The following is a 12,682-nucleotide window of genomic DNA, read 5'->3' on the forward strand; positions in this document are numbered from 1 at the left end:
TTGCTCTATGCTGGAACAAAGAGGAAACCAGTATCAAGCAATACGTGGATCCCAATTCTAACACCAGACATTTCACAAAATCCTCTCTGTACATGTATTTTATTTATCTTTGGGGGGGGGGGCTGATGGCTCTATGTGAAAGCAAAATGCAAAAATTGCGGTATAGGCCCCTTCCTGTATTAACCAATTTGTGGACCTTTTGGGGAAAATATGGCGACGATTTATTTGCGGTCAGTTTTAGAACAACTTCCTGCCAATCCACGATCAGTAAAGTTAAGTGATTACAGGAACCAGTGACTTTAAGAACCAAGTTGATTGACAGAAATAACATGTTTACATTTCAGTTTTAAGGGAAGTTGCCAATAAATTATTCCTACGTTTAAAGAGAACTTTTAAGGAACATGTTGCCTTGGATCAGTCGAGTTGGTCTTTGAAAAGCATTGTAACGGTTTTTTTAATTAAATGCATCTGGTTAGAAAGGTGTTGTAAAAGTAGAATACAATGGACCACACAAAATGCATGGTTTTCCTTTTACTCCGTTGACTAACACAGTCGGCCATTTATGGATTTTTGACTCCCCTAAATGGCTGGGCCCAATTTCATAGAGCTGCTTAAGCAAAAATTTTTGCTTAAGCAAAAAATTCATTGCTTAGTAAAGTCAGATTACCGGCCAAGACTCCACTCAATTGCAATTCTAAATAAACAACAGCTTAATACTAGTCAAAAGCAATGTACATGGCAGGAAATTTTGGCTAGTAACATGTGTAAAATAAGCGAGCTATTTTCGTGCTTAAGCAAATATTTTGCTTAAGCAGCTCTATGAAATTGGCCCCAGATCGTGTTAGTTCTCTCAGTAAAAGGAAAACCACACAATTTCGAGGCAAATGTGTGTGGATCATTGTATTCTACTTTTAAAACGTCTTTCCAACCATATGCATTTTGTAAAAAACGGTTACAAATGCTTTTTATAGTCCAACTCGTTCGATCCAAGGCAACGTGTTCCTTTAAACAAATGGCAGCATCTCGGTCCAGGGTGTGAATAATTATAACATTAGCCAGTTTTTATATCGCGCTTTTGTCTCAAAGCACTTCCAACATCATTAACCCTGGTCACTGGGCCTTAAATCATTCCCTAAACCATCTCAGCTCCCTGGGGAGTATACAGCCTGTGCAACATTTTTATGCGCTACCCGGCTAAACCATTCACAATAACCATCTCTGCCCTCACAGGTACCCATTTACCCTTCGAGAGAAGCAATTATAGTTAAGTGTCTTGCTCAGGGACCAAGTATCACGACCTGAATTCAAACCCACACTCCGGTGAACAGAAGCACCAGAGCTTGAGTTCGATGCTTCTTATCCACTCGGCCACAACACCCAACAACAGCTTTTGTTCCCCAGCCTATAGATGGACAGACAGACAGGACAAGAGAGAGGACATTGATTCAGACAAATGGAGTGATGAGGTCTGGGTCCACCAAGGACTGCTCCAGGGGACCATCAATATCATACTCCTTTGGGAGAGTTTGGTGCTCTTATTCGCTCAGCCAAGACGTCCTAAAACAGCTTTTGTTCCCCAGCCTATAGACGGACAGACAGTCAGGAAAAGAGGGCATTGATTCAGACAAACGGAGCGATGAGGTCTGGGTCCACCAAGGACTGCTCCAGGGGAACATCAATATCATACTCCCTGGGGTGTTGACCGCGGTGTCGTACTTTCTTGCCATGCTTGGGGATCGGCAATTCTGAGTGATGAGCTAGCAGTGGCTCTGTGAAGAAATACGGATGAAGGAGGGCCTAAGGCAAAAAGAAGAAGAAAAAAAAGGAATCAGAAAAGCTGAGTGAACCATGTGTCAAAACCAAAACATGATAGTATTTGTTTTGGTTCCAACAACAGAACACATTGCACAATAAGCCTACACAATGCTGTCTGTTTGACCAGATGCTGTAGGTTTCATTTAAATAAATTCCTATAATTAGTATATTATAATATTTCTATTTCAATATTCTAGTTCCCTGGATGATGGAAAATATTCATAAATATACATGCATCAATGAATTAACTGAAAGGCACTGGACATTATCAGTGATACTACAAATAATTAAACTGTTAGCACAAACTTAAAATGGTAAGTTTCTATTAAAATCACTCGCGCATACGAAATGTAGAAACACTTTTTAATTTTGGCCTGTATGATTTTCTACACTCATCTAAGTTGTCATTATTCTTCTGCTAGGGTCGAAAACGTGAGACTGTCAATACATATTGTTTGCTTCATGGATACATTATGTAGTATTTGTATAATTCTAACAAGACACATTGCACAATAGACCTACACAATGCTGTCTGTTTGAACCGATGCTTTGGTTACAAGTTTACAATAAATAAATTCCTATATTGCACAAAAGGAATTCAATATTAGTTAGTAATAGTTACCTGGATGAAGGAAAATATTCATAAATATAGGCATCAATGAATAAGGCACTGGACATTATCGGTAATTAATCAAAATTATTGTGCTGTTGATAGTTTAGCGGCTCCCTCTGAAGTAACATAGTTTTTGAGAAAGAGGTAATTTTTCACTCAAATAATAAAACATTTTCAGCTGAAGCCTTTTTATTATGCATCTGAAGAAATCAAACATAGTATGTAACTAGGGTGTTTTTTCTCTTGCAATTTCGATGACAAATTGAGCCCAAATGTTCACAGGTTTATATTTTATGCATATGTTGAGATACACCAAGTTAGAAGACTGGTCTTTGACAATTACCAAACGTGTCTAGTGGCTTTAAAGGCAGTGGACACTAGTCTATTGGTAGTTACTCAAAATAATTATTAGCATGAAACCTTTCTTGGTGAAGAGTAATGGGGAGAGAGGTTGATGGTATAAAACATGGTGAAAAATGACTCCCTCTGTTTGTGCCATAGTTTTCGAGAAAGAAGTAATTTTCCACGAATTTGATTTCAAGACCTCAGATTTAGAACTTGAGGTCTCGCAATCAACCATCTAAGCGCACACAACTTCGTGTGAGAAGGTTTTTTTTAATTTCCGTTCATTATTATCTCGCAAGTTCGATGACCAATTGAGCTAAAATTGTCACAGGTTTGTTAGTTTATGCATATGTTGAGATACACAAACTGTGATGACTAGTCTTTGACAGTTACCAATAGTGTCCACTGCCTTTAAGCATGAAAAGTAGCTCTACACAAAATAATTTTGCCACCAGTGCCCAATTTCATAAAGCCTGTAAGCACAACAAACTCAGAACAACATGCTTAGCAGAAACTGGATTACCAGCCAAAATTCTAAAAAGTTCACAGCAGCACTTATTTTGTGCTTAGCAGAGAAATTTGTCAAGCAGTATTTCTGCTAAACAGCCTTAAAACATTGAGCCCAGGGGCCATCTTCATAGAGCTGCATGAAAATAGCTTGCTTATTTTACACATGTTACTGGCCAAATTTTCATGCCATGTACATTGCTGGTGACTGGTATTTAGCTGTTGTTTACTTAGCATTTACAGTTGAGTGGAGTCTAGGCCGGTAATCTGATTTTACTAAGCAAGGATTTTTTCGCTTAAGCAAAATTTTGTGAATAAGCAGCTCTATGAAATTGGACCCAGGCCCCGACTTCATATAGCTTGTAAGCAAAAACAACTTGCTACACACAGAACAATATTGCTTAGCAGAAACTGATTACCAGCCACAATTCTATGAAGTTTACATTGAAAACAACAACTACACAAAGTGATAATTTTTCCAACTCACCTCCGCTGCCGATATTCTCTGCTTTGAGGGGTAAACAAGAAACTTCTTCAGGAGGTCCAGTGCCTGGAAAACAAAAGAACAATGCTGTTATTTTCTATTGTTCAGTGGCATGTCAATCAATCAATCAATCAATCAATCAATCAATCAATCAATCAATCAATCAATCAAAGGTCATTTGTAGAGCTAAAATCAAAAGTTTGTTCGAAGGCACTGAGGAACACTTGAAAGGTTAGTAAGCCTGCTGGAACAGGTGAGCTTTAAAGACTCTGGACACTATTGGTAATTGTCAAAGACCAGTCTTCTCACTTGGTGTGTCTCAATATGCATAAAATAACAAACCTGTGAAAATTTGAGCTTGATAGGTTGTCGGAGTTGCGAGATAACTATTAAAGAAAAAAACACCCTATCACAGGAAGTTATGTGTTTTTAGATGCTTGATTTCGAGACCTCAAATTCTAAACTTGAGGTCTCAAAATCAAGTTTGTGAAAAATTACTTCTTTCTCAAAAATTACATTTTTTTACTCACTTCTCTAAACTACAGCACCTCATCAAGTAATATTTTAAGTGAGGCTTTCTATAATCATTATCCTCAAATCTTGTAAGTTTAATGTAAAACTGTGGACTTTGTGTTTTGTATTGTACGAAAAGTAACCAAGCCCTTTAAAGGGTTTTCTACCTCTGGTGATGCGTCTGGTACCACTTCTTCAAATGGTATGGGAGGATTCTCTGGAAATGTGATCTTGTTGTAGTCTGGTAACTCCTCCATTCCCTGTAACGATAAGAACAAAAGCATTTTATGAGTCAGAAGCTGACACATCGAAAAAAACAAAACTCATAAAATACCAAGTAACCATAGAACATTTAAAAAGAAAAGGATGAACGGTGAAAAGCAACAAACTGTAGCTCTGAAGTTTTTCATCAGAATACAGATTTAAACCATTAAAAGAAGGCATTCATTTTGTCTAATACCCAACCAACCCTGGCTTGTATAGCACAATATCAGTCTGGCCACTTTTTTATAATAAGTAACATTCATTACTAAAATTAATAATAATAAAATATTATAATAGAAAAAAATAATGATAATAATACTAGTAATAATATTTAAGTCTTTTATAGCACATTACATCAACAATTAATCTCAATGCATTTTTACATAATTATTACAGATACTGGTAATCAATTAATACAACGATATATTAAATTACATTAAAAACACATTAAAAACATTGTAATCAAAATAATTATCCCATATACAACGATAAAATACACAATAAAATTGGTTACGAATCAGTTAAATTATAAAATTCACGATTCACAAAACGAAGCATCATTGGCTAAAAAAATTTTACCCTGACAATGCAGGAATTTTAACACAACTAAAAACAGTCTAGACTAGACTGATAGATTCAGACATGTCACAAGATCAAAGAGGAATATAACACCCGTTTCAGACAGGCGCTCTAGAGTTGCGCCAAACCAAATTATGAGTTAAGTACTTTAAAATTTAGACGTCTGAAACCGTTAGGAGCGACTGGTCGCACTAAAAGTGGAAAGATCGACTGTTGCAGTCGTCCGGAACGACTCTGGATCGCCTTGGTTTCAGACGTTGAACTTGTCATGAGCCGAGCCAATGTAAATGTTATGTTAAGTTTGCCTGTCTGAAACCAAAATTTATTTGGGTTGCCTAGAGTCGTTCGTAATCTATTTGGTTCGGTGCAACTCTGGCGCACCTGTCCAAACTGGATGTAAGAGTGGTCAAGTTGCTCTTTCACTTGATGCATCTTTTTGCGGGTAACCATGAGTGTGTACCTAGACTGGATTGACCACAGGCCAAATTAAAATGTACCACATGTTGAAAGCAATACTGGGGGGTTATAATCTAGCAGGAGACAGGATTAAATGCACAGAGATACAAAAGAAAACTGGCGTATTAAAGAGACATCATAAGGACAACAAAACAAGCTAAATGGAGACGGGCTGGACACACTGCCCGAAGAAATTACAACTGGTTCATTTGAACAAACTTCTAAAAGAAGATTGATCTCTTCTGTTTAATGGACGATACTCTGCAGAATTGAAAGATATTTATGAGTCTCACACTCAACATTTGAATGTAATATTTTTGAGACAAAGATGCTGAATTGAAAAAACCAAGATCACCAGACTTCAGACATGCCAACCTCTGGGATCACAAAACTGTATTCTGAAACCCCAAAACCTGTATTTTGCATCAAAAACCTGTATGTTTTTTTTTAAACATGCGTAAACGTAGTTTTAAGCCCCGAGACAGGCAAAATAGAGAAGGTGTGAAGGCCATTAAGTTATCAAACAGCCTAATTAAACCAGTTAATTAAAACTTGAAAAAAAAAAAAGAAAAAAAAAAAAAAATAATAATAATAATAACAAAAAAAATTAAAAAATTGGGCAGAGGTTTCCCTACGGGTGGTTGAGCCAATGGAACAGGTTTTGTATGAAAAAAAAAAGATATTGATAAATCATATCTTAAAGACATTGATTAATCATATCCTATTTCATATAGAAACCCTTGTCAATTAATTTAATATAATTTTCCTTGTCAAAAGAAGACAAGTACAAAACAAAACCAATTTAATTTCAATGAAGAAGACAAAAAAAAACAAATCATCCCAAAAAGTTTCGTTTATTGTATTTGGGGGCATAGTTCTTAAATTTATCTTATAAAAATCTCGCTTCAGGCGCTCTATATCTTTTGTGTCTTTATTTTGGCAACAAATTCTTTTACAAACTCGATTCGTCTGTTCACAAAACGACCGATACCATATAAGGGTATTTGACAACAGCGCCCTCTGTTGTTCAATGAATTGTGTTAGACTGGTTCCCTGTGAAATCGGGACGTCAGATAAACTGGCGTGTAGTATGCAATGCAGGTTTGTGCTACTAGCGTGCGTGCAATGATGGATGCGAGGGAATCTCCGTTGCGCTCGCTCGATGTGTGGTGAAAGTTGAATAAGGAATACCCCCGTGGAATAATAGAGTTCACTGGATAATCCTTATCGGCCGTAAGTAGTCGGCCGAAACTTATTTGTGTCAATAAAAAAATATTGAACTTGAGTTAAAAAAGGGCACGACGGCCAACTGGGATAAAATTGCTCAAACCGTATTTTTTTTGCAAAACCCGTACACCCGTATTTTTTACAAAAACCCGTACGAAAAACGGGAAAAACGTACTAGTTGGCATGTCTGAGACTTGTCCTGTCTTAAGTTTACCAGATGTTTGCATATGCAATTCAGTTTTTATCTGTGATACATGTTTTAACAAACCATTTTTTAATTGAATAAATGAATTTAATTGAATGTACTGGCCTCACATGGAATTAACTGGCCTCGGGCCAGTGATTCAATGTAAAATTTGAGTCCTGGAGGTTGCTTGGGTCTATACTTACAGGCCAAGTCTTCTCAGTAGGGGTACCTAAGACTCTTAGTACGCAGCACAGCTGCTCGATGTCATTCTCACCAGGAAACAGCGGAGAATTGTTCAGGAGTTCACCGAAGATGCAACCTACCGCCCTGAAATGACAGCCATACAGGAAAGTAAAGGAGTGTGAGCGTTGTGCTAGACACAATGGTAGCCCGAAAGGCATGAAGCCCGAAAGGCATGAACGTGAATCGAGCCAACACTCAATAACAACAAAATGGCTGAGATTACAGGCATTAAGAAAATAAAGCAGTATGAGCTTTCTGTTAGAAACAAAAGGTACATGTAGGCAGTTTTCAAAAAAGTCACAAAAGGGGATGGATCAAACCAACAGTCAATCAATCACAAAATCAACCCTAGGCTCTGGGCCAATTTAATCGCACTGCTTATTGGTAAGCATTCATGCTAACAAGTGCTGATTAAGCAGCTCTATGAAACTGAACCCAGGTACTCTTCACTGGAGCCAGTTTGTGCGACATCAGATAGCCTTACAGTGAAATTACATCGCCCTTACAAAAAGGGAAAGGAGCTCACCAGAGATCGACTCCCTCGTCGTACTTCCTCGCTCCGTACAAAAGCTCTGGGGCTCGGTACCACCTATCAAGAGTCAAGAATAATTGCAGAATAATAAAATAATAATAACCCGTTTTTATATAACGCTTTTCACACCCGAAGGGTGTCTCAAAGCGCCTTATATTAGTACCCCTGGTCACTTGGCCTTAATTCATTCTATAAACCAGATCAGCTCACAAGGGAGTATATACATGTACAGCCTGTGCAACACATTTGTTCTACTCCACTAAATCAATCACATGAACCATCTCTGCCCTCACAGGTACCTATTTAACCCTGGGTGGAGAGAAGCAATTATAATTCAGGGTCTTGCTCACGGACACAAGTGTCACGACCGGGACTCAAACCCACACTCTGCTAAACAGAAGCACCAGAGCTTGAGTTCGGTGCTCTTATCGGCTCAGCCACACAACATCCTGCAATGATTGATTGACATCTGCAGGCAGGTTTCAATAGGCTGCTATTAAAGGCAGTGGACACTATTGGTAAATCGTAGAAATAATTATTAGCATAAAACCTCATTTGGTAACGAGTATTGGGGAGAGGTTGATAATATAAAACATTGTGAGAAACGACTCCCTCTGAAGTGACAGAGTTTCAAGAAAGAAGTAATTTTCATCAAATTCGATTTCGAGACCTCAGATTTAGAATTTGGGGTCTCAAAATCAACCATCTAAAAGCAGACAACTTTTTCAGACAAGGGTATTTTTTTCTTTCCTTATTATCTCGCATTTTTCAAGGCAACAGAGGTAATTACCTCCATGCCCCTACATGTCAATGCCTTGGTGCCCCTTTGATATGTCCTAGTAATTTTAAGCAATTATAACAATGTAATTAATACAAATTACTTTTAAAAATGGGCTGGTCATTGTTTCTTCTTTGATTTGATCCTCTTGTCATACCTTGTTGCAACCTGATGGCTGTATTGTCTCCCCTCTTCATTGCTGAAAACTCTTGCCAAACCGAAGTCAGCAATCTTCAGATGTCCCGTCTCGCTGATCAGAAGATTGGCTGGCTTCAGGTCCTATAGACAAATCAGAAAAGTGACCATCATTATGCCGTCATTACTGGGTTTATATTGACTTTGACTTTGATGAAACTTAGCAGAAATGAGACAAACTTAGCAGCTATTTCTAACAGCTATTCCTGAATGTACACAAACGCACAGCAGACAACTGTGAGATTATGATCAAAATGGGAATTTATTATTTTTCGGAGCTTCATTATGACAATTAACCCACCGCAGACAAATGTATGCCGCCATGGAACGTGAATCTGCTAAAATTAGTGGCTTCTTGCAGGTAAGATTTGAGTTATGAAGCTTTGAATATTTTTCGCCCCAGAAATGGGCCTTAATATTTAGGACTCTGTATCTGTTTACAGCACAGAGGATGAGTCCTATAGAGGGCTAAATCCACTAGTGTGTCTCACTACCCGTTGACATGACCACTGTCACCTTGCACGAAGTACAGAACCTTGAAGGCCAGTTTTATAAGTTTGCCGAGCGTGTTGCGCGCTGTCCTGTCCTCCAAAGCTGGTTTAGTAAAAATTATAATTTTTGTTGTACACATTTCTGGTGCGCCTCCATCCTCCCAGGATGTCTGAAGGCGTAAATAACAAAATTACATCAAAATACATACTTGTCAACAAAGCCTACAGATACAAAAATGTACCAACTACATATTGATGCACAGAAAACTACACAACATTTTTTTTAAAACTCAACACCCTGACCCCAATCAATGGGGAACAGAACACTGTCAAGAACACAGTACGATTAAAAGCTGGCTACATGCACACAAAAGTAACCAAATGCAAAATGTGATACAAGATATGAATACCTTCCATAACAACCGAGTCTGTAATTAAGACTTGAATGACCCCAGCGAAATATCCCTCCGTAAAAAAAGAGGTTGTGCTCTGGGTCCAACTTCACTAAATTAAGCTTGCATGCACAAAAGTATGCAAAGCCCAGAAAACTCTCGCTTAGCCAAAATAGGTTACCAGCTAAAATAACAACAATTGTCAATTTTATATAGCGCTTTACCACAGCCTGAAGGGCGTCTCAAAGCGCTTCAAACATTATTATCCTTGGTCACTGGGCCTTAAATCATTCCTTAAATATATAAACCATCTCAGCCCCCTAGGGAGTATACAGCTGGTGCTGCAAGTTACCCCACTCCAAGCTACCGTACAAAATACTGTACATTTGCCATTGCTGTATACCACTTATCTCTTGCTTAGCAAAGGAATTTGCTGAGCAGAATGTTCTGCCAAACAGCTTTAGGAAATTGGGCCCTGGACTAGTGGACATACCCACCCTGTGCATGATGGAGTTCTCATGGCAGTAAGCGATACCCTTTAGCAGCATCATCATGTAGCTCTTGATCTGGGCTTCAGTCAGGGGCTCCTCAGAGTTCCTGACCACCTCCAGCAGGTCGGACAACATGAACTCAAACACCAAGACAAACCCAGTACCGTGTGGGAACACCTCTCTCAGCTTCACTACCTGCAGGATTAGTATGATTAAGGGAATCAATATGTGGTGTAGAGGTTTGAAGCTAGTGGTTTAAACCCGCCGAGGCCTGGTTCTTGATCATTTTAAACACTTCTGGCTGTTGTTATATAATCCTTTTAAACACTCCCACGTGACGTCGTGACTTCGGCGCTTGCGGTTCATGTTAAAATTCTCAAAATGCACTGTGGCAATGTGTGCCGCAAACGCTATTTAGTAACAGTCAAGCTGAAAGGATTGTGTCACTGATGTCTGATTGTGTTTTGTAAGTAAACTATGATAAGAGTTGGTTTATAACAATTGGTTTACCTAACAGGTAGTCACGACTATTTTTGGAGTAGTTGCGATTATTTTTTGTGGTAGTCGAGGCAGCACGTTTAACAGAGTAGTTGAAAAATGGTAGTCTCAAATCAACTAATGATTCATTAGTCACGACTATGCCAATGGTCGTACAAAGAAAGAAATGTCATACATAAAGGACAGTCAACTAAGGGCCATGTCACCCAAGGCAATTTACAGGCAACCAGTTCCATGCGATCTCAAAGAAAAAAAGCCATTCACATTTGAATGTTCACATATTATTCTCGGTGATCGTAAAACATTGTTCGAAAAAAATATCATGTGCTACGTAGAATGCAATGCAGTTGGTTGCCTCCAAGTTGCCTGCAAAAGTTGCCTCGTGTGACAATGGCCTAAGAGAGGTTTGCAGTAGCACCGTGTGAAAATCTCCTTCAAGTTGTGTTGGCTCTGAAAAGAACCGATGGTTAACGACTCAACATTTTGATCAGTATCCTCTGCACGTATTCAGGAGAAAGGTTGAACCATTATCGTGAAATTGGGGCAAGATGTTTTTGACCCTAGTGGAGTCGGTCCGCTAAATAATATGTTCAAAAATACTTACATACTGATTGTCCTCAATCTCCTGCAGTGCTTTTATTTCCCTGCAAATTAACATAAAAATAATAACACAATTACACAATCAATACAATCTGTAAGGCAATAGAGCTTAGCAGCAAAGGTTGAGCTTAGCAGCAAAAGTAGAGCCCTTCTAAAATGAATACCTCAAAGTGCATTCTCTCTCTATTATATAGTCAGCTAAGCTTCCTATAAAAAAAAAACCTCAACATTTCAAAAGTGCATCTTAATTTTAAACTGACTTTAATATGGCATGTCACGCCCAAGCAGTTTAGTGTCATATTTAAAGGAACAATACAGAATTCATAAGCACACAAATCGTCTAAGATCACAGATTTACATAACACTATGATGATGATGATAGAAAAAACATCCCTACTTTAAATATTTCTATCTGAAATGTCATATTTGATGAGAAATAAATAAAGTTGGCTGGACAGTTTTCATCTGAAGTAAAACTAAGAAAAAATCTAACTAAAAAGGCTGTACATACATTATGTGTATTGGCCAATTGCCATATTTTTGTATAAGAAGCAAAACTGTTTTGAGCTTGATGTTCCTGATAGCTCTATATGTAATGAGAGGTCTTCAAGATCTCTTTTAGCTTGCCGCAACACTGCCATAGGCCTTATTGTTATTGAGAGCAATAAATTAGTAGCCAAAAACATTGAAAGTTTAAGTTATTTTTTTAGTATAGGCCTACTCTTTCAAGGAACAGAATTGGTAAGAGAAAAACAATCCTGAAGATCACAGATTTACATAATACTTACACGGTCTATTGATGATGACAGTAGAAAATATCCCTTGAAAATTTTCTGTCTGAAGTTTTGTATTAGTTTTGATGAGAAATAAATAATCTAATTTTAATGCTTGGAGTTTATCGCTCAGTGAGCATTCTATATTTGTTTTGGCATTTGTGCAATGCAAAATTCTCTTTTTTCACTATCACTATTCTCTCATGACCAACATGGCTGATCGATCTCAAACTTCTACAGGTTTGTCTGTTTATGTATATGGTGGATTACATAAAGCGCATACACTGCCAGTAACTTTTTTGTTAGCAAAACCAATTCTGTAATGTTCCTTTAAGTTAACGCATACACATTAATGTTCACATTATTATGACACATGTACAACTCTTTGTGAATAATAGGCAGACTACAGTGAGTTTAACCCATAGAGCTATATATATTGACTAGAGCGCTAACACCCCGTTATACACGCACTAAGGTTTTGAAGCCGTGTGGGCGCATCCATGTTTATGTACAAACCAATACAAAAGCTTGAAATTTTGTACGGCAATTGTACGGCTATTTGCATGACATTGCGTTTGTTCTTTTTTATGTGTCATCGAACAAAAAAATGCAGCAAATGTGAATGCACAATCTGCTGATGAGTGTACAAACTGCGAGCGTCATGTGCGTCTTGATAACGAGAAATGGGGAGAGGTTGAT

The 12,682-nt window shown here is 38.0% G+C and overlaps 1 protein-coding gene across 2 annotated transcripts in view; it reads right to left on the reverse strand.

The window, feature by feature from the left end:
- Positions 1-109: 109 nt before the first annotated feature.
- Positions 110-12,682, reverse strand: part of LOC139949733 (cyclin-dependent kinase 20-like) — a 32,703-nt gene continuing 20,130 nt past the window's right edge. For both annotated transcript variants that reach the window (XM_071948260.1, XM_071948251.1), the window contains exons 4-11: positions 11,215-11,254; positions 10,119-10,307; positions 8,701-8,822; positions 7,760-7,822; positions 7,194-7,317; positions 4,445-4,537; positions 3,768-3,830; positions 110-1,797 (exon numbers count right to left, since the gene is read on the reverse strand). In XM_071948260.1, coding sequence (XP_071804361.1) covers positions 1,621-1,797; positions 3,768-3,830; positions 4,445-4,537; positions 7,194-7,317; positions 7,760-7,822; positions 8,701-8,822; positions 10,119-10,307; positions 11,215-11,254 — 871 coding nt within the window. In that variant the 3' untranslated portion in view covers positions 110-1,620. The remainder of the gene's footprint in view (positions 1,798-3,767; positions 3,831-4,444; positions 4,538-7,193; positions 7,318-7,759; positions 7,823-8,700; positions 8,823-10,118; positions 10,308-11,214; positions 11,255-12,682) is intronic.

Source organism: Asterias amurensis, chromosome 2, assembly GCF_032118995.1.
Source record: "Asterias amurensis chromosome 2, ASM3211899v1".
NCBI classification, from domain to species: Eukaryota; Metazoa; Echinodermata; class Asteroidea; order Forcipulatida; family Asteriidae; genus Asterias; species Asterias amurensis.